The sequence below is a fragment of the Trichosurus vulpecula genome, chromosome 6, assembly GCF_011100635.1.
Source record: "Trichosurus vulpecula isolate mTriVul1 chromosome 6, mTriVul1.pri, whole genome shotgun sequence".
NCBI classification, from domain to species: domain Eukaryota; kingdom Metazoa; phylum Chordata; class Mammalia; order Diprotodontia; family Phalangeridae; genus Trichosurus; species Trichosurus vulpecula.
In genome coordinates this window covers 103,859,207-103,882,292 of record NC_050578.1, presented here as the reverse complement: position 1 = coordinate 103,882,292, position 23,086 = coordinate 103,859,207, and the positions used below count along the sequence as shown (strand labels likewise).

General features: G+C 39.3%; 1 protein-coding gene across 2 annotated transcripts in view; it reads left to right on the top strand.

The window, feature by feature from the left end:
• DCLK2 (doublecortin like kinase 2) overlaps positions 1 to 23,086 on the top strand; it is a 208,358-nt gene that overhangs the window by 128,853 nt on the left and 56,419 nt on the right. The window contains exons 3-6 of one of the 2 annotated variants that reach the window (XM_036763854.1): positions 4,497 to 4,599; positions 6,269 to 6,373; positions 7,883 to 7,933; positions 15,164 to 15,258. In XM_036763854.1, coding sequence (XP_036619749.1) covers positions 4,497 to 4,599; positions 6,269 to 6,373; positions 7,883 to 7,933; positions 15,164 to 15,258 — 354 coding nt within the window. The remainder of the gene's footprint in view (positions 1 to 4,496; positions 4,600 to 6,268; positions 6,374 to 7,882; positions 7,934 to 15,163; positions 15,259 to 23,086) is intronic. The other variant, XM_036763855.1, reaches the window with a different exon arrangement.

Sequence of the window (23,086 nt, the reverse complement as noted above, 5' to 3'; positions counted from 1 at the left end):
TAATTTTTCCATGATGTGGATCTCAGCCATTGGTGAAGCCTTAGCTATAACATAAAACTCACTGACATACGCCACCTGGTGCTCCTTTCATAGAATGTATTCAAGTTACAGGTTAAAGAAATATGGCAATGACTGACTAAAATGTTCTGCGGGGAAGAAATGACAATGGACTTGGAATTATAAACCAGTGGTGATGGAGAAGAAAAAACTGCTCCAATTTCATCCCTTGTTTACTCATTGTTTATATAATGAAACCTGTTCTTACCGTCTGCTGTCATGCAATTTTTTAACTGCCTGCTCAGCTGCAAATAGATGTAATATTTGATGAGTTTCTGCTCATAATGTTTTCATTTTCTCTAAGCTTTCAAAACACTACAGGGGCTAGATGCTTTCTTCTCTGCTTTCCAGAAGTAATGCTTTCTCTCCAATTGGAGATGGTGCTACCATTTTAGGCAGTGCCAGAAACCCCTCATGCCTCCCTAGAGATGGGATGCAATCAGAGACCACCACCCGCCAGACGGCAAATGATGGTGAATCCATCCTGTTGTCTTTTTTATTTTTTTCATTACCAAGGCTTATTTCCATGGTGCCATATCCCCATTACTGCAAGTGTGTTCATTGAATTGCTTATCGCTTTGGTTCCTAGCCAAAGCTGGGTATTCCAGATCTCAGCTTCTGCAATCAGCATTATTGTTAGTGATTATTTAATGCTGTGCCGGAACATTTAAAGCTAAGAGCTATCCGGAGGAACAGAAGAACATGCACCTGAGATGGGCTACTGGCTGGGGAGTTCTAGCAGATAAATGGCTGGAAGCCCCACCCCCTTTACAAAAGAGAAATGAGGATGCCATTAAACAGACTTCCTAACCAAAGAAGTCTCTTTAAGAGAGGGCGCCAACTAGGAAAATACCTCTTTAGGCCAATATTTTGCTGCCTCTGAATGTTAACATTCAAAAGAGGCCTCCAGAATGGTTTGTGCATTTTATGGGAGTGAGTCAGCCTAGGCTAGTGGTGTGTTTCTTGTCAAGCAATGCCAACTAGTATTTACAGAGCACCTACTATGTGTGAGGCATCGGGCTAAGTGCGTTACAGATATCATCTCACTTGATCTTCAGGACAACCCTTGGAGGTAGGTAGGTACCGTTATTATCTGCATTTTGCAGATAAGGAAACTGAAGCAGACAGAGGTTAAGTGACTTGCCCAGGGTCACTGAGCTAGGAAGATGACTCCAGGCCCAGCACTTTGTGCACTATGGTGCCAGCTAGCTGCCTTAAGCAATGGGGATAGAAGGACTAGGATGACCAGCCTCTGTTCCCCAAGAGCTTCCATTCTGCTAGCTGGGCACAGTGTGGACGCAGAATATATGCCTAGTGATATCAAGAAATAAACATGAACGGGAGAGAGCTCTGCAGGAAGTGGTTTTTGATCTGCGATTTCCTGGTAATTCATGCATGACACTTTGAGAAGTTTATCAATAGCCTAATATTTTCTATTTTGCTGAACTGAGGTGATAGGATGGATGCCTGTTTGTTTTCCATCAGCACGTGTCTCTTCTGAAAGCAACTAAATATTCCAGTGGATAGAGAACTGGGCTTGGAGTCAGGAAAACCTGAGTTCAAATCTTGCCTCAGATATGACTTGTGTGACCCTGGGCAAGACACTTAGCAGATGTCTGCCTCAGTTTCCTCATCTGTTAGAGGATAATCACACCTACCTCTCATAGCACTCAGGCACAAAAGAAGCAGTATATAAATAAATCTGGGCCATTATTTGCGTTATCTATAAAATGGAGAGGGGTGTGTGGAAATCTATAAAAATACTATCTACGGAGTAGGGTTGTCATAAGATAGCAAGAGCTTTGCAAACCTCTAAAGTCCTATATCAATGCAAGCTATTCCTACCATTCCCTCTCCTGCTTTGAAGGGGTAGGGAGCGACTCATAAGACAGCACAAATTAGTGAAAAGAACATCAGATTTACTATCTAAAGACCTTGGCCCAAGCCCCAGCTCTGATGCCTAGCTGTGTGACCCTCAGCAAATTATTTAACCTCTCTGAGTCTCCATTTCCTCATGGGCTAAACAGGGCTAACTGGGAACCACCTTAGTCAGAATGTTGTTTTGAGGGAAGTGCCTGGTAAACCATAAAGCACCACAAAAACGTGAACTCTTAATTGCACACAGTATTTGAGGCAAACCTGAAGCCTGCAGTTTGTTATTTAGCTCTTCTTTCACTGAAGAGAAGAAGCGTGCCACCTGCTGCCTTCTTGGTGTAAGCCAAATTCAGAAATACATACTGAGCGTGGTGGGTGAGATTAGATTAAAAGTTAGATTAGGCACTTGATACACAAGACACGAAGCACTAAATAGAATTTGTTATAAAAGTGTGAGCCACCTTTTTGCTCTGCTGTAGTCCCCAGATTTATAACGTCCTCTCAGCCAGGCATAATCAGGAACTTAATCAATTATTCTAGTATGATAAATATCAACTAATTTAGTACCATATGAAATGTTTCCCTGCAATAAATTTTTTAAAAAATTAAAGACCTGGTTAGATAATTAAAAGAACAGTGTCATCCATGCAGGGTGTAAATGCATTACAAAGTGATGTGATTTTTATGTTTGCCATGAAGGGTTGCTTAATGAATCAAATCCTATTTGATCAAACAAATAAAATCCTGTCTTTTTCAAACCATCAGAACTGAGAATTAAGTGATCCCGACAGAAAAGAAAAGGAAAAAAGGAGAGCACAGGGTAAAATTTGTTTTGTTTCTAAAGCTTCCATGTGGAAAAATATTTAGATTCCCAATTAATATTTTAATAATTCCATCTGAGGCAGGAATTGAACAGGGGTAAAATGCTGGGATAAATTTGAGAAATTGAATGATGCTTTCTTTCAGTGATTCCAAACTGCCCACTGCCATGAAAGTCCATTTCTTTGCCACCGTTATTCTCCTAGTGATACTATGTGTTTGTGGTCATGGAATGTTATGATATTGGAAGAATCAAAAATACAAGTCATGCTGGGGGGATGCTTGGTGCAAATAGACTCCGGTGATGGCTGGAGTATGAGAAGCCCCTTAAAAGTCATCACTGGGGGTAGTTTTCCTCATGGCCTATCAGTCATACCAGAACTCCCCTAGTATAGGCTCTCAAATTTGACTATTATGGTAGCCTCTACTTAGGGCTTCCTTCATCCCTTCTCTCCCGTGTCCAATCCACCCTTCTATATAGCTGTCAAAATTGATAGTCGTGGCATTCTGTTCTGACTGTGTCCCTTCCCTGCTCAAGAACTTTCAGTGGCTGCCTGTCTGTTGCCTTTAGGATAAAATAAACACCAGTCTTTAGGATAACCTAGGATAATCTTCTCTATCTGGATTCAGCCTATCTTTTCAGATGGATTACAAATGACACCTCCTCACATGTACTCCGTGCTTCAGCTAAACTGGCCTTGTTACTGTTCCTTATACATGACATTCGATTTCTCACTTCCATGTCTTTGTACAGGGTGTTCCCCATGCCTAGAATGCTCTCCTCCCCTTTCCCCCTTCATTTCCTGGAACCCTTAACTTCCTTCAAGGCTCAGCTCAAGGACAGTCTCTTTGAAGAGGTTTTCCTCCATCTCTTCAGTTATTAAGGTTCCTCCCCCCAGCCCATATCACTCTATTTATTTTGCATATATCTTTATTTACTTACCTGTGGAAATGTTAAATCCCCTCACTACTTTGGGGAACTGTTTCACTTTTGTGCCTAGTATAAAGTTTGGAACATTGCTTGTTTGTGGAATGATAGTTGACTGGAAAAGAATGTACATTGGTCCTGTGCACCTGGTGGTGCAGTGGATAGAGCTCTGCCCCTGGAATTAGGAAGACCTGAGTTCAGATCTGCCCTCAGATACTTACTAGCTGTTTATCTCTGGGCAAATCACTTAATCTCTGTCTCCATTTCCTCAAACTCTAAAACAGGGCTAATAAAAGCACCTGCCTTCCTTGGTTATTGTGACCCTGGAGACTGTGATCTAGTATGCCTCACCAAACCTCAACAGTATGGTGCAGTGGTAACAGTGCTGATACCTGGAGTCGGTCACAGCACTGGAATTACAGTTCTAGCTCTGACATTTATGTTGGTTGACCTTCAACTTTTGGGGTCTCAGTTTCCCCATCTGTAAAATGAGGGGCTTGGGCTGAATGACTTCAACTTCACTGATTTCCCCCTTGCCCTCTTCCCCCAAACCATTATCAAAAGTAACAGAACTTTTGCTATAAGAAACCCTAAAAGGCAGAGTTAGCACATCCCTCATAAAATCAAATTAAGAAAGTAGTAGAGAGCAATATAGGAAAGTATATGAGATGCTATTACATTTTCTGTGTGAAATACTGAGATTTCTGTACTACTTCTAAACCTTCTGTGCTGCTTTTGTAAGTATCAGTCCCCCCCCCTTACTTTCCATATTGTTTTCACTTAAAAGTACTTATGTTTGTGTTTGGTATTTTTTCAGGTTACTTGCCTACAAGACTTTTTTGGTGATGACGATGTTTTTATTGCCTGTGGACCTGAAAAATTCCGTTATGCCCAAGATGACTTCGTCTTGGATCACAGTGGTAAGGATCTGAATCTGAAACCTCTTAACTACTACACTTTCTTTTGCACTGTAATGCTATCTTTAGAATTATTTGGTCAGTTTAGTCTGTACCAACACACTTTGAGGGAAATTTCACAAAAGGATCAGACAGGCCAGTAGTATATAAGGCAATGGGTCTGTATTATGGTGTATTTTCACTCTCATAAGGGAATGCCCAAGGTATGAAATTAAACCCCCAAATAATGCTATTATTGTTAATATAATGAATCATTGTCAATATAATTATTATATTATAATTAATATATATAATCTATTTATGATATATTATAATTAATATCATTAATAGAATTATTAATAGAATAATTATAATAATAAGCATTCATATAACACTTTAAAGTTTGCAAAGTACTTTACAGATATTATCTCGTTTTATCTTTACAGAAGGACTGGCAGGGAGGGGTTATTGTTTTCCTCTTTTTACAAATTGAGGGATCTTAGCCAGACAAAGGTTGTATGACTGGTTAGTTTCTTACCTGTTAATATCATAGGCAAGGAGATGCTAGAGATAGGCTAAGGGAGGGCCAAAATAACTAGAAACAAATGGCAAATGAAGGTGGGGGGCATAGAAATTTCGAGAAAAGCCAGGAAGAGGTGGCTTATCCAAAGGCAGTTTGTCTTCAGTGAGTACTGGCTTTCAAGAGAGGGAGCCCCTTCCTCTCCCCACTCCAATTAGGCGATCTCTTTGGATTGTCACAATATTTTTAAGGAGTCTATGATAACTGCAAAAAGCTATTTGAAAGGATACTCCTTTTAAACTTTTGTCAAAATAAATAGAATTATGATTTCATCAAGTTGTTAAGAGTTTCCATTTCTGGTACTTTGACTTTGAGTTACATACAGTCACTTTGCTACACAATCCTTTGCCTGTGATTTTTGTTCATCATAACATCATCATAACCTTTCATTCCTCTTGTATCTGTCACTGGAGGCACCCCAATTTATTGGAAAAAATATTGGACTAGAAGATGGAGGACCTGGTCCTCGATAGTCATGTGACCTTGCCAAGTCATTTAACCTGAGGTAGTATTGTCTTTAACTTACAGGTAGGGAAACTGAGGCAGAGAGGTCAAGTGACACAACTAATAAATATTTCAATCAGGATTTCAACCCAAGCTTTTTCTAACTCCAAATCCAGTACTTTTCCATTGTGCTACAGTGACTCTCAGTATTCCTGACTATTCCCATCCCCACCCCCTCCCCCCAAGTAAGATGATACTATTAGATTAAGCTAAAGGTAGGGATTCATCAACATTTTACTTGGGCCAAAGAATTTATTTCCTGTTGAAGGGTAGAACCAGGTGAAACATTAGACAAAATCTTTCTGCCTCTTTCCATTTCACTTTTTCCATGCCTGGGATTAATTTTTTTTAAAATATGGAATAGGTCAGAAAAAAGTACATTACCTCTTAACTTAGCAGCACCAGCCCAACGGAAGATAAATTCAAGTATGATTTGTGGTTCTAACGTTGTTAGTCTTGTGATACTTGCTTTTTTTATTAATGTTGCTTAACAATAATAAGGAAATGTCAAGCTAGGTTTCCAGCACAGTAAATTTCCACTGTCCATGATTTGCTTTGGGTCTAGTTCTGAAACCAGATATATTTAAAACTCCATCTGTTCCTCACTAGAGTGCCGTGTCTTGAAGTCATCATATTCTCGTTCCCATGGTACAGCTAAGCAGTCTGGATCCAAAAGTCCCGGGCCTTCACGTCGCAGCAAATCACCTGCCTCAGGTACTAATGAAAAAGGAGTGGGTGTTCAGAACATTGGATGTTTGTTGGGTATTTTTTTTCCTGCTTTTCCAGGGAGGATATCCTTGCCTTGAAATGAAGTTCAACTTTGTGAGTGAAAAGGACCTAAGAAAATAGTATTCATGCATTTCGTTCACATGAGTTTGACAGGTCCTCATATTACACTTTCGGGAAAATAAAAGAGAGGATTTGAAGCTGAAGAAATTCACATTGAAGGTTCATGTTCTACATTTGGAATTTGCAGTGATGGTCATAGGATTTTTGTAACTATTCATTCATCACACTGAAAACCTCTTGGGGTTTCTCTTTGAGTTTTCACAAGTGCATCTCTATGTAACAGATGTGGAAGTACCCAAAATTTACTGATAAAAATTGCCCCAGAATAAACCTTTACTCATAGTGAACAAGTGATGATCACTCACAAAGCTAATGTTGTTTAAAAAAAAAATCTCCCTGAAAAGTAAAGTGTGCTAGCCAAAGCTGTTAATTTCTCTGCTGAGGTAGATGCTAATTTTTATTCAGACATTCTGTGAAGTATAGCATTTATCCCAGAGCAATGTCTTCTGGTTTTAGCATAACAAGGATTTTAAAAATGTGTACTACGAGGGCAGCTAGGTGGCGCAGTGAGTTAGAGTACTGGCCCTGGAGTCAGGAGGACCAGAGTTCAAATGTGGCCTCAGACGCTTAACACATTTACTAGCTGTGTGACCTTGGGCAAGTCATTTAACCCCAATTGCCCTGCACCCCCCAAAAAAAACCCCAAAATGTGTATTATGTGTTGTCAATTTTATAAAAGACCAATTTGTTTACCCCCAAAATATTAGCTTGCTAAATTTCTGTTGGTTTTTTTCCCACATCAGGTTCTTTAGTAGTAATGTTATAGTTGAGAAAAGTAATGCTTAAAATGCCATTACTACTTTTAAATTTTTATTAAAAACAAACGAGCCTCAGCTGTATTTTTTTCAGGCCTGGAGCCCTCTCTCCAGATCGACACTGATCGTATGGCTGCCTCATTTTTAGCTCCTGCCACTGAAAAACCATTCTAAAATTAAATCCACATTAAGACCAACCTAACTGACTTTGATGTGTAGGTTCCTTTTCAGTAATTCAGGAGAACCAATTTGAAAGTCTGCAGGGATTACTGATTGAAGTGAAGAAACTTTGAAAAACAAACAAAAACACATGATGGCAAGACAAGAAAAGACACAACTTGTGTCACCATTTTCTTGGTGGTATCCCCACAACCTATCTTGATCCTCAAGAGTTTGTGAAAACAAGACGCTGACCTTTGAGATTTAACTTGAACTTGCTATTAGCACTCTTCTCCCTCCTAATTCTCCCTTCCCTCCAATGGCCTCCTCCCTCCCCCTCTCTTTGGTGCTTTGGTTGCTGTGCCCTTCTTTCTATCTATCTGTCTTTATGCATGTTTAGATCTATTGAATAACTATTCTCCTTAATGTTTCCTCCTTTGTTTGTACTGAATGTGTACAGTAAAGAGGGGTGGCCTCTACTCCACTGCTCATTCTACAGCTAAATCCCCAGGTGAGCCATTGTCACTAGGGTTGTGATGCTGCTGCTTTTGCCGCTGCCGCTGTCGCCGCCACCACTGCTGCTGTTCCATTCTGTTTCTCTCCGTTTCCATGAATGCATCTGAGCTTGTTCCAGTGGGCATCAGTCTGTCTGCACAGTGCAAAATACAGCTAGGATTGTGACTGCCTAGAGCTTTCTCTGTGTATGTGTGTGTTTGTGTGTGTGTGCGTGTACACGTACACATATGTGCGCACTACTTCCAGTACAAAGTGTTAGGCACCCAGCTAGCCCCACCTACCATCCCACCCCATGGGGCTTCTGATGAAAATAAAAAATTTTTATTCTAGGTTATAAATTCTGTCCCTTTCTTGTACCCTCTCCCCCATTGAGATGGTAAGAAACATGATACCCATTATACACACAGACACACACACACACACACACACACACATACATATATATATTCACATTCTCTTTTAGAGCACCTGGGAAGTGATCAGTAAAAACTGTTTAAATAAAATTTGCTTGCCATTTGCAACAGTATCTTGGAAGCAATACGCTAGTTTTGTCCTAAGCTCCATACCGCCTAGAAACATATGTACATTTAAGGGAATGACAGAAAACAGTTAAACATGGGATCTGAGATTCTCTTTGAAAAAAAAAAAGTTTTCTAAAATAGAATTGAGAAAGTGTTTGTGCAGACTGGGGAAGTCTCAAAACAACAAGAGCAAGGAAGCCTCTGTTATCTGAATCCGTGAGAGTGTTTGCAAATACGAATGGCCTTTTTCTTTTTAACTGGAAGTATGATTCATAGTGTGTTTGTCCTCTAAATCAACCCTCCCAAGATGTAGTCCACACAAGTTAGAAGAAGTTGGATTATAAATAACAAAAACCTTCTGAAATAACACAAGGTCTGCAGGTACTCAACATTTCAGTCTGGTTTCAAAACTTGGACTGAGGTCAATAGAGTAGATAAGATAGTCGGCTCATAACATAAACTACTGTAGAATTTTAAATCTCGCTCAGCATATGCTGAATCTTCTTGACTTAAAAGTTACTGTAATGCCTACTTAGCACGTCAGTTTGTGGGTAAGTCAAAATCTAAGTTTATATGATTGGGATTTGAAAGTAGTTTTATTATATTTGCATAATTCCTCTCCTTCTTACTTTTGATGTTTTATAGCTAAAAAAAAAAATGGGACAAGTGGCCTGAGAGAGATGTTCTGGCCATGATATGGTTTATTTCCAGTAAATGATAGAAATGATAGAAGTTATTGTAGGAAGGAAGGAAACAAGCATTTATTAAGTACCTACTGTGTGCCAGGCACTGTGCTAAGTGCTTTACAAATATTATCTCTTTTGAGCCTCACAAAAAGCCCTGGGAAATAGATGCTGTTATCATCCCAATTTTATAGTTAAGGAGACTGAAGCAAATAGAGGTTAAATGACTTCCCCAGAGTCACACAGCTAGTAAGCTTCCAAGGATGGATTTGAATTCAGGTCTTCCTGACTCCAGGTCTGATATTCTGCCCACTGTACCTGAAATGTGCCTTCACTATAGAGAAATTGTGGTATGTGTGCTTCCAAAGCAAGTACTAGGGAAGAGAAGCTGGCTTTGGAATCCAGAAGGTCCGAGTTCAAATCCTACTTCTGACACTTTTAGTTGTATGACTCTAGGCAAGTATCTTGACCTTTAGGTGCCTCAGGCAACTAACTAGGACTTAGTTACTAAGCAAGGTAAATTAAATTGTAGTAATTAAATTAAGGCAGGTAAAGAAATTGTGTGATCTGATCTCCATAATTAGAAGAAAAAAAATCACAGGTCATTCCCTAACTTACATAATAATGTACCCTAACAGGCTGCATTAGCAGTCCCTTTCATAAAGGATCTATAACTGAGTAATGGAGTAATCAGAATTTCAGAGAGAAATAGTAATCATGTAATTGTAGCAGTATGGAATCAGATTTTAACCTAAATCAAAAATATTGCTATGGGTGAGGTTGTTTAGGTTTTTAATCTCCTAGAGATCTACCTCCCCCTGTGCCCTTGGGAAAAAAAAAAACCCTGAAATTAATGCCTAACAAGCATTGAAAATTTATAGTCTAGATAAATGCAAATGGATAAACACTGACAGAATTTGTTTTAGGAAGCATTAGATTTGTTTTCTTTAGGTTGCAACCATTGGACTTAGGAAATCTTGTGTTCTACCAAGGGAGAAATTGTTTAAAGGGGAAAAAAAAACCTGATTCTTTGAGAATGGAGAAGTGGAGGAATATTCTCCAAGGATTAGAAATATAAGCTTTTAAGTCTATTTTCTGTCAATAAACATTGACCAATGCTAGCAAAGTACCAAGCTACACAGAGAATGGGCTATGTGTTAGTTTAGATGGTAACTATTATTATTATCATATTATATTATCTATATTACATATAATATATTATATTGTATTATTAAAACTATTATTACAGTGTCCAGTAACCTCGCAATGTAGTAGATATGACTTAATGATCTTTTCCAAGAGAGAACTATGTTTGGGAAGGAGGGACTTAGGAATTTATGAAGTCCTACTGTGTGCCAGGCACTGGGCTAAGCAAGTTACAATTATCTTACTTGATCCTTACAGCAATCCTGGAGGTAGGTTCGGTTTCATTATTATCCCTCTTTTACAGTTGAGAAAACTGAAGGAAACAGGTTAAATGACTTGCCCAGGGTCACGTAGCTAGTAAGTGCCTGAGGTTAGATTTGAACTTATTTCTTCCTGACTTTAGCCTCAGTGCTTTATCTGTTCCATGCCTGCTACTCAGCATTTCTTGAGGGCCTCCTGAAATCCTTCGGTGGGTCGCAGGTTGTACAGCCCTGATTTCTTCCATCACCTACTGCCTTGGGGAGTAGAAAGAGTGTTGGGTTTAGAGTCAGAAGACTTGGGTTTGAATTCCAGCTCAGTTACTTATTACTTGTGTGACCCAGGGTATATGATGCCTTGATTTCCTCATATAAAAATGAGAGGTTTGGATTAGGGGAATCTCTTAGTCGTCTTCTAGCTCTCAGTCGATGATCCCATGACTTAGTAACAATTATCAGTAAAATCAAGGCAGTTGGTGGTACAGTGGATAGAGCGTTAGGTTGGAGTCAGGAAGATTCATCTTCCTGAGTTCAAATCTGGCCTTAGACACTTATGAGCTGTGTGACCCTGGCAAGTCACTTCACCCTGTTTGCCTCAGTTTCCTCATGTGTAAAATGAGCCGGAGAAGGAAATGGCAAACCACTGAAGCCCAGAAAACCCCAAATGGGGTCAGGAAGAATTGGACACAACTTAAAACAACAGAACATAAACATCACTAGCTGTGAGTTTTATTAGAAAAATCTTTAGGCGTGGCTTCAATACTAAGATTTATAAAGTATTGGGGGAAAATAGGACCTAGAAATTTTTTTTTAAATTAGAAATAACTCTTTGGAGAAAACTGTAGGTCACAGTGATCACTGATTTACTTCTAGTTTCTGACATCCTTCCAAAGTTACCTAGCGAGACAAATTTATTTTCTGAACATATGTCAATGAAAACTCACCAAATATTGTTGAGCAGGTGCAGGGGAGGTACCATCTGCCCTCAAGGATTTTTTCCCCCATATAGTACTGATTTCATATGAATTTCTGCCACCAGACTGGAATTTTTCAAAAGAGCCTTCTTAGACATTTTTCTTTTGTAACTAGAATCCCCTGGTCTCAGAGAAATAACCAGACCAGTTTTGTGTACTCTGCTAATGTCAGACATACTTAAGCTTATGCTTGCTAGAAAAATTAAAAATAGCAATGGGTTTTTTAAAAATTAGATAATACTACTAATTCCCTTTTAAATTTGCCACTATATTTTAACACAGAAATGTCAGCCATGAGGTCCCTAATAGTCCCAAATGTGGCCTAAACCAGATTAAAATATAATTGGGAAATATTTTTTTAAAAAATAAAAATCAAACACATTAATATTACACTTTAAAACTAAGTCAATATGCTGTCCATAGAGATCCTTATGTATAGCTGAGTGGCCCCTACTTCTGTTTTGGGTTTGACATCACTGATACAGTAGATAGCATTGAATTGATGTTCCACACCCCAGGAATTGTTTACTAAGCCATAGATAAGTTTTGAGCTGCATTGACTCATGGAGTTCCCATGCTAGAAACTTAAAACAAATGCAAAATGGTAAGTTCCTAGTATCTTTGTAATCGAGTTAGCTGGTAGGTGATTTTTTTAAAAAACAAAAGTTATTTTGGACTTTAAAAATTATTAGTGTTTTTGTAATTGAGAAAGTGAATGATTAGTACTGTATGATTCCTGAAAGAAAAAGAAATAAGAATAACAAGATTGAAGTCTCTCAAGACCAGTTTTTAAAATCTGGATATCAGTGTTTAAATGTGATTCACCTAACCATAGGGAATTGTGCATTAAAAACAGCAAGTAATTGCCTCTTCAACAGAAGGGTGCAAATATTCAGTTATCAGTTTAAATTTAAATGGTCCAGTTAAGCTCCTAATATTTATTTATGTTATTTAAGTACTTAAAAGCATGGTTGAGATCAATCTGTCATTATGCTTCCAGAATGAGACAAATAGAATTTAGATGACTGTTGTGTCATTCTTTACATTATCTGTATCACTTATGCAAGAGCAGATTTAAGATTATTAGGAGACCCTAGGTAGAGTATTAGGAAGTTGTTAGAGACAGCCATGAATACTTCACTAAGATCATAGCTATCTAAATGTCAGTGACAAATGGTAGAATGAGGTTTCTGCTATGGTGACGAAAGAAACACTGAGAAATAAGAGGATGGGTGAAAATAACTAGAGGAGGGGACACCCCAAATTATGCACACGGAAGCTGGTTTACCACTATTTTTATGTGATTATTGTAGAGCAGGATCTTGGGGTTATGGTGAATGACAGGCTGAAAAGGAATTTGTGCTCTTGAGGGAAGCAGTGATGTGATGTGATAAACGGTGGCCACTACAACTTTTCTAAAGGAGTAAATAATTGGGGGTTCACCATTTAGAACAGATTGGATAGAAGGGCTAAAAAAAAACCAACCTTTTTTTAAATTATGAGACTTTAGAACCTAAGACGGGGAAAAATGATAGGAATTAGTAATAACTTATCCAGAGGGGTCGGAGCATGACTTTAGTAGTTTTCATACTGATAGTCATTAAAACAAAAATAGCCAGCTGTTTTCCTTTCCTCCAAGGATAGAAAAGACTAATCTTAATTATAAAGGGAGGGATTTGAGTTTTGCTCAAGTCAAGCCAATAAGCAGTTATTAAGCCCTTAATATGAGTCAAGCATTATACTAAGAGCTGGGGCTACAAAGGCAAAAACACAGTCCCTGCCCTTAAGGAGCTTATAACCTAATGGGAAAAATGACATGGACACAATTATATGTAAACAAGATATAGATGGGATGGATTGTAGATAATCTCAGAGGGAAGGCACCAGCCTTAAGGGGGACTGAGGCTTCTTTTCAAAAAATATTTTCAGTTACAAATTTGACCCCTTTCCTCCACCCCCTCCCCCATTGATTGAAACGATAAGAAATATGATACCATTATGCCTATGAAGCTATGCAAAACATATTTCCACATTAGCCATGTTCCAGAAAAACAAGAAAAATAAAGGAAAAAAGAGTGCTTCAGTTTGCATTCTGAGTCTATCAGTTTGCTATCTGAAGATGTATAGCATTTGGGAAAGGCTTCTTACAGAAGATGGGATTTTAGCTGAGACTTGAAGGAAACCAGGAAAGCCAGGAGAGAGAGACAAGGGAGAGCATGCCAGGGGGAGGGAGCAGCCAGGGAAAATGTGGAGTGGGGAAGGGAATGTTATGTTAAGAAGAAGGATGCTAGTGTTAGAATAGGTAGAAGGGAGGGAGGTGCAAGAAGAGTGGAAAGGCAGGTTATGTAAGAAAAGACAAACAAAAGATTTAATATTTGATCTTAGGGGTAATCGAGAGCCACTAGAGTTTATTGAAGAGGGGAATGCCCTGGTCAGCTCTGCACTTTATGGCCTTCTGGAGGGTGGTGCCAGTGTCAGAGGAGAGGACGGTGCATACTAGAGGTATTGTGAAGGTAGAAATGGCATGACTTGGAAACAAGATGGTTATAGTGATCAGAGACTACACAATAGAGGAATACACCTAAGTTGCAAACCTGAGTGACTGAGAGGATGGTCCACCCTTGACAGTAAGACAGAATAGTTGTAAGAACTTCCTGATCATTGCAGGTTGGTGAACACTAAAGTGCCTTTGACTATGGAACAGTTCTTCCCATATTTCGGTCCTTCCTTGAATGTGGGATCTGATTCATGTGGGTCTTTCCTCCAATAATGCAGATAACCCATCCATGCCTTCTCTTCTGTGTATTCCCATGAATCCTCAACAGGGTGCTGAGATCCTTCCTGTAGTTCTCTTGACATAGCATAAGGATCAGTGGATCAGAAGGCTGATTCGGCTGTCTGGGCAGGCATCCCCTTCCTCCGTCACTACTCCACATATATTCTTCCAGGACTTTCCTGCTCACTTAAGGAGGAAAATACCTTTTCTTCTCTGCACCCCACCATAGAGGCATAACATTCCCCTGGCTTCCCTGCTAAAACGAGCTCCTAATTTCTTTTTCCATAGGCCTCCAGAAAAATGGTAGGTGCATCCAAGTACAGCTTTGCTTAAAGGTGACTGGATGGGCCAGATCAGAGGTGTCAGACTCCTGGCTGGGTGCTGCAAAACTCCAAATGCAGCCACTAGATTAAAATGTAATTGGGAAATGTTTAACAAGATAAGTAAAAGTGCAGTACGACACCAATAATACCATTTTTGTGGTTTTTTTAAGTCAGTATGCAGCTACAGGGATCCATTTCTATTTGATTTTGATACCCCTGGACTAAATAATATCCTAATAAATTGTTAGTCTCTAAGATTCTTTTGATCTCTAACCAATTTTTCTCATTTAGATACCAATATCACTGAAACTAGTTTTGTAGTAGATTGACCCTGTCCCTCTCATATTTTACCAATTCAACAAAACTGAATTACCAGCTCTGCTGTATTATAAGGTACCATATCAATGCTGATTTGAAGCCTGCTTCGAGCTTTGTTGTTAAGTAGTAGAGCATGTGCATAATTAATATTTTAGAAGAAACCTGATGATTGTGTATTCTAATGACCTTTCTCTCTTTGTTTTCTTGCTTTGCTGTTATGTGATCAGTTAATGGAACTCCCAGCAGTCAACTTTCCACTCCCAAATCAACAAAATCCTCCAGCTCTTCTCCAACCAGTCCAGGAAGCTTCAGAGGACTCAAGGTATGGAGTAGAACATCCTGGGTGAAAGTTGAGGGTGACTGTGTTGTTAACATTTGATGATATATTTTAAATTTTAGATTTTTATTTTTTCCCAATTAGATCTAAAAACAATTTTTGACCTTCATTTTTTACAATTTTGAGTTCCAAATTCTCTCCCATCCTCCCTCCTCTCTCCCATCATTGAGAAGGCAAGCCAGTTGATAAAGGTTCTACATGATAACATATTCTAATGTAGGATTTGTGTGTAGGAAAATAGAATCTATGAATAAACAATTGGATTCATTTCAACAAATGTTTATTAAGGATACAAAGTTGAAAACTAACCCTGACCTCATGGCGTTTACAGTTAAGCCGGGATGATGATACATTTTTACAAATAACCAAAGTAGAAATAAAAATGAGAAAAGTGCATAGGAAGGGGTTAAATAAAGAAGCTTGAGAGATTAGGGTCTCTATCTGGTATCCTGGAAGACAGTCTCAATGAGTGGGTAATACATCATCTGGGTCTGAAAAGAAAAAAAGGATTTCGGCAGATAAGGAGAGGAGTTTGTTCTACATATGGGAGATTGCGTAAAATAAGGGAGTAAAAGGGCAAAAGGTCAGAAAATGACTGGTAGTCCAGTTTGACTGGGAAGAAGAGTACCATGAAGTAAGGCTGGAGAGAGAGTTTAGACCCAGACCACAGAGAGCCTTCAAAGCCAGACTTAAAGAATTTGTGTTTTTCCCAGTAGGTTGGGTGTTAGTAGGTTTCCCAGTAGCTATTAATGGTTCTTCAGCAGGGGAGCAGTGTTTGATCATATGTGTGCGTAAAGAGGATTATCTTGCTAGTTGTGTGAAGGATGAGAGATGGGGAAGAGATTCTACGCAGGGAGGCCTGTGATAGTCCTGTTGAGAAGTAATGAAAGTAGAGCCTGTGAGAATGCAAAGATTTGAGAGTCAGATTATGAAAGCAGGATTAATAGGATTTGGCAGCTGATTGGATTGGTGAGGGATGGAGAAGACTCATGATAAAAAGCCTTCCTCTTCTTCCTCCTCCTCCTCTTCCTCCTTTTCTTTCCCTTCATCCCCCAAAGAACTCATGGAAGTAAGCTGGTGCCTCATTGTTAAGGATTTTAATGGGCTAGAATCTCATTAAAATAATTACACTGCAGGATAATGTAACAAAATCAAAATAAGATACAGATTGGGATTTTTTTTCCCTTAGGAAGGAAAGAGAGGAAGTGAATGAGGTAATAGAAACTGGAAAACATAGCCATGGGCATTAACTAGAGTATGAAGAGTAATGTCCCCAAACTGCAGAAAACATAAGTATAAGTTGGTGGTGATAACAAATGGGCTCAAATGCAATGTTTCAAACGTCATGGTTCTCAAAGTTTTTGGTCTCAGGCCTCCTTTATACTCTTAAATATTACTTCAGATATCCCTCCCTTCTGCCCTGCAAAGCTTTCGTATCTGTGGGTTATACCTACCTATCTTTACTGTATCAGAAATTAAAACATGTTAGTATTTTTATGGAAATAGTTTTTTAACCTCATGACCCCCCAAAGGGTCTCCAGAGCCCCCAGCAGTCCCTGGACCACTTCTCTAAGAATTGTAAGCATGAAAGAAGGAAAATGGTTTAAGCCTTACTCGTACAACTGTCACAGTCATTGGGGTGAAGGCTCTCAATAATATCCATTTACAAATTGCTCTTTGCAAGTTCCCTTTAGGAAAATTCTTTGGATGAAATTTCACTTAGTGGAAGGAATGCTGAATTGGGTACAAGAGATCTGACTTTGAATACTGGGTGCTGTTACTTAAGAATGCTGTAACTTTGGTGGAGATTACACTTGCCACTTAATAACACTGTTAAGCAAGAGCAGAGCTCCAGCTCTCCTGATGCCAGGTACAGTCTTTGTTCAGTTATGCCATAGCACTTGGGTAAACAGTAAAGGCACAGATTGGATCTGGAGATCGTCAGGGTGGCTGGAGTCACTTCCTACAAATTTCCCAACCATGAAAACTCAAAAATTAAATAAAACAAAAATTGAAAAAGGAATTATGTGCCAAATAGAGTCATTATGGGTGAACAGACTGAATTCACATCCACCTACATCTCCTCTCCTAATGAATTGACACCTGAACATTTAAATACGTAAGCCTTCTCAGGCTTGTGGCATCTTGTCTAGCTATAGAGACACCCCATGACACCCCACAAGAAATTACAGATTGCCCAGCAATGAGAAGGAAAGAAGGAAGAGGGCTGAAAGATTTGGGTGGGATAGAAGACATGCTCTATGTCATGCTCAGAACCACAGCCCAGAAGGGAGTAGAATGTCAGGTATAAAGGGAAAGAAACTAGAAACCCACCTGGGGATGGTTCTTTCTCCTTTCCATGCGCATTCCCAGACCAAAAGTTTTCTTAGTCTAGTGACTCATTCCCATTTACCCTAAATTGAGGATGCAAATGCCTACAGCACTAGAAAGGAGGGAGGAGCTGAAGAGGAAGGATGATTCCCAGGGTTAGTGATAGGAAATAGAAAAGAAAAAAAAGAAAGACTAAAAGATTAGGAAAGAGAGCTTGCATACAAAAGTCTTGCCCCTTCTAAGGTAGGAGACAACCTATAATGAATAGGTAATACAGTACTGTAAGACAGATACACACAGCACATAGAATGGCTGCTAGCACAGGTTCCCTCTTGATCTGGTCAGACAGGAAGGATAGCTCAAAGGGTTTAATAATCTTAGTTTATTTTAGTCTAGTCTTCTCACAAGGGTTGCTGATAATGGAAGCACAACTCCTACAGCATTCCCTAATCACTCTTCTTGCAGGGACCAGTGAGCAAGGGTCAGGGGGCAACAACTCTTACATCTCTATGTAAGGGTCAATCGAGACAGGCACAGCTTGTGCACTCCTCTAAATCCCCTCAAGCCTCAATGGGGGCTGGTTGAGACAAACACAGATTCCCCCCAAGCGTTGATGGGGCACACATAGTGTTCCAGCTTGTGCATTCAATGAAAAATTTCCTCATTCACTGAACAGTGCCCACCTGCTTTATAGGGCAACAGACAAAGAAGGCATATTGCCAGCAATAGCCTCACAAGTTTGCATCACCTCATCCCTGTACCTCACTGCGCAGTTGCAGTGGTTGTTTACAATTTTGGCACAAATGTTTACATTATTTATCATTACATAATGCTGTGCAAGCATGGTAGACATGTTTTGAACCATGAGCCTGGGAAATAGAGATTGTTATGGCCATAGATCCTGGGAAACTGAACTCTAAGAAATAATAACAAAAATCCACTTTATACACGCTAAAATCTACCTTACACACGCTAAAATCCACCTTACTTACAAGTATGCATAGAGTATGTAAATAAATAGGCAGCAAGACACATATAGAGGAAGTGGAAAGAGATGGAGTGGTCTGGTTAGTGGCCAGTAGGAGAGGGGGCAAAGTAGGGAAAGACCTCCTGCAGAAGGTGGTATTTGAGCTCAGTCTTGAACAGGAATTTTAAGAGGCAGAATTGAAGAGGGAATATACTCCAAGCATAGTTTTGGGAACTGAAGTGTCTGTAATATGTGAGAAATAATAAGTAAGGTGGTATGATTAGATTGCAATGTTAGTGGAGGGCAGGAATGTGTAACAAGACTGGAAGGGTAAGAGGGACCCAGATTGGGAAGAAATTTAAATGCCAAAAAGAAAGGGCTTTATATTTGTGCCTAGGGGTAATGGGGAACCACTAGAGTCTGAGTGGGAGTGGAGTGACAGTCATACCTACACTTGAGGAAAATCTCTTTGATGTGGAGGATTGAATGGAGTAATAGAGACTTGAGGCAGAGAGACCAACCAGAAGTGTATTGCAGTAGTCTAAATCAGCAGCAAATTCCTTACAACTACTTATAAAATGCTTCACAAAGCACATGCTGCTAAGGCAGCATGGGTGGATGAATCTGTCCTCTCCTAAGTTTGGGGATTTCCTCTTACATATACCATCACGTCTCCACACCTTCCTTTTCCACATGATCTTCCTCCATGTCCCCCAGTGATTCTTACACTTGACTAATGTACTGGAGACCTTCTGCTGGGCGTGGGGGGGCCGGGTAGCACTTGGAATGTCCATCTATCTCTTTTGTCAGTCAATCAACTAGCTTTGTTAAGTGCCTACTATGTGCCAGTTCTGAGGGTACAAAGAAAGGCAAAAGCCAGTCCTTCCAGCCCCTGGTGATCTAGTCATAAAAAGTAGCTGGTAAATAACAAGGTATTAAACCAAATGTAAAGATGAAGCCTCTCACCATGTCATCACCTTTGCAAAGCATGAACAGGTTTCTCCTTGATTGAATTGGAAGCAGCAGGATACTTTTGATGAGGAATCATTGGCCAAGTCCTAGGCAGGCCTTGAAAGGCTGAGCATGCTAAAGCACACTGAGTCCAGACCGCTAGCAACTTTGTGGATTGTTGACCCCTGTGGATACCTGGCAGCAGGGGAAGGGGACAGAAACTTTCTCCCTGATCTCCCTCCCCATTATTGGCCATGGCAATTTGAAGTAGAGATACTTGGCTGGGAGGACACACTTAATCTATCAATTCAGAAATTAATTGGAGAGTTTCTCTGTGGAGAGTTTGAGGAATGGGTGTGAGAGAGCACAAATACAAAGACACAGACATGGAAAGTCACTTGAGGAAAGTCGCAGTTTCCAAAGAGTGTAACTCTTAGAAGGAAGGAAATAAAGAATTTATTGCCATCTCCTGTTTACCACAAATTGTGCTAAAGTGCTTTAGAAATATTATTTCATTTGATTCTCACAATAATCCTGGGAAGGCAGGAGCTATTATTATCCCCGTTTTACAGTTGAGGAAACTGAGGCAGACAAGGTTAAATGGCTTGCCCATACGGTTAGTATCTGAGGTTAGATTTGAACTCAGGTCTTCTTGACTAGGCCTAGTGCTGTAAATATTCAATAGCAAAAAAGAGAGCCAACAATTAGTTAGAGAGAAAACTAGCTCTGGCAATTAAGAAACTTTATATTTATTCTGATGTGTAGAAGTCTCTGTACATTTTGTCCTCCTTGCTTTTCTCCTTGTAGAAGGCAAGCCACTTGTGGGCAGGAACTATTTTCACTTTTTACTCTGTCATAGCATTTAATATAGTGTCTGGCACAAAGAAGGTGTTTAATAAATGTTTATTTAATTGAATTGAATTAATCTCTCTTGCTTTCAACTTCAGTATATGTAACATAAGCAGTAGGGCAGCTAGGTGGCAAAGTGGATAGGGCCTCCAGTTCACTTGGACACTTAGTTGCCGTGAGACCTTGGGCAAGTCACTTAGCCCTGTTTGCCTCAGTTTCCTCATCTGTAAAGTGAGCTGGAGAGGGAAATGGCAAACCATTGCTGTATCTTTGCCAAGAAAACCCCAGATGGGGTCACAAAGAGTCAGATACAACTGAAACTACTGAACCACAACAACAACCATAAGCATTATATCACCTCTAAGATCCATTCCAGATTTAATGTGATTCTCTGGCATTGGTACTTAGGTTTCAGCCAATCTGGCTGGTTTGTGGGGGCTGTCAAAATCAAACCTCTTTTGATTTTTTTTTTATAGTGGTTTGAAATGAATGAGGTTCTGCCAGACATTCAACTCCAGCCACATGGACAAATGATTCTATTTCCCATTCTGATATTTATCTCCAGAACTTGCTGGGTAGATCTCATTTCATATGCATTTCTAGAGTAAGAATAAGGGGCAGATATCACATTTATAATAGCATTCAATGTATGCTGTCTTTAAGAGAGAAACCTGGATCTGACATCCTATGATTTGTCATCATGTTGCTCCCAGCTTAAAACACACTAATTTTTATGTCAGCTTGAATCCTTTGTCAGCGTTGTCTTCATCAGCTTTGCTGCTTTGTTTCAGTGAAATTAAAATGGAGATTTACAGATAATTATCACATGTTAATGTTATGCATCCCCCCCCCCACCACTTAAAATAGCTTATTAAGAGCAGTTAAGAGAATCTCTGGGACAGCAAAGGTCTGTTTTCAAGAGCAAGATCGATCATATCTCCTCTTCTGTATTATTTACTCCAGGTAACCCTGAAAGCCTTGGGAGGACAGATATCCAATTCCAACAATCAGAGAACTGATCAGTGCAAGTTAAATAGAACCTTTTAGTATTGAGGTCGTGTGGTACAGTGAAAGGAGCCCTTTTGCATTTGGAGTCAGTGGAACTTGGTTCCTCATCTGAAAAGTGAGTTAGATTAGATGACCTCCTACATCCTCCAAGCTTGAAATAAATAATCATTATCTGTCAAAGCCAAAGCCAATGCTACTTGATCATAGGGGTGCCTAACTCTTAATATGGGAAACTCCACCTAGACTAAAGTGTTAGTCACCAGTGATTAAGTGATAAACCTGGAATTCAGTGCCAAAGGGAATCTTCTATCAAGATTTTTGTCTTTTTATCTGGATTGCCGGATCAATGGAGAACTGTTCAAAAGAACAGTACTTCAGAATATAGGCAAGGACCTTTTTTTTTTAATTGTTTGAAAATAATGTTGGGTTTATTATCTATCTTAAAAAAAAACACTTTGTCTAAAAAAAACCAACCAATAATTATTTATTTTTCTCTTTCTTCCCTCTCCCACATTGAAAAGAAAATCAAAACCAAAACCCTTGTGACAAATATACGGAGTCAAGTAAAACAAATTCCCATGTGTAAAAATGTATATTTCATTCTGCATCTTCAATCTGTCTTCTCTGTCAGGTGGGGAGCGTTCTCCTTGATCAGTCCTCTGGAATCATGGGTGGTTAGTGCATTTGTCAGACTTTTTAAGTCTTTCAAAGTTATTTGTCTCTACAGCATTATTGTTATTGGTTCTGCTCACATCTCTCTACATCAGTTCATATAGGTTTTCTTAGGTTTTTCTGATGTATTTCTCATTTCTTAAGGCACAGTAGTATTCCATCACATTCATATATTATAATTTGTTCAGCTGTTCCCCAATTGATAGATAGCCCCTTAGTTCCCAGTTCTTTGACACTACGAGAAGAACTGCTATAAATATTTTTCTATGTGTGCACCTTATAAGGACCTTTTAAAGAACTGAAAAACTGAAAAATAAGATAGATGCTAGGACATTTTTATGACTAGCTAGAATAAGATTGTGCAAGACCATATTTCATGTAGAGGCTACCTCTAAAGATTTGTGGTGGTAGAACACTGTGTATGGGGTCTAGAAGGCTTGGATTCCAATACTGCCTAAGAAACTCAACAGCTCTGTGACCCTGGGCAAATCATTTCAAGCCTCTGAGACTCAGTTACTTTATCTATAAAGCGGAGGCAACATTAGCACCAATCTAACAGAGCTGTTGTGAGACTCCGATGAGATAAAGTGTAAAAGGTGTTTTTTAAATCTTAAATTGTTACAGAAATATTAGCTTTTTGATCATCTTGTTGGCTTATTAGCCCTAACTCTAAGACATACAGAAATTAACCTTTTTTTGACCATACTACTCTGTGCCTCAGTTTCCTCATCTGTAAAATGGGGGTGATAATCTCTGAAGTACTTATTTCACAGGGTTGCTAGGTTCAAATGAGATAAAGCATTTGACAGTTTTGAAAGCAGCATCTAAATCTGCACTGTTAGAGTTATTTATTTTTATTTATGTAGAGCTTTATCTAGTTGACCTGGTGATGATTTTGCTTGGAGACTTCTCTATTCAGAAAATGCAAACTGGTCTGACTTGAATAATACAGAATCATAGTGAAAGTGGTCAAGACAGAATCCGGTAAGAGAAGGAAGAGCAGGGATATGTTATAAGTTGGTGAGTGTTATATGA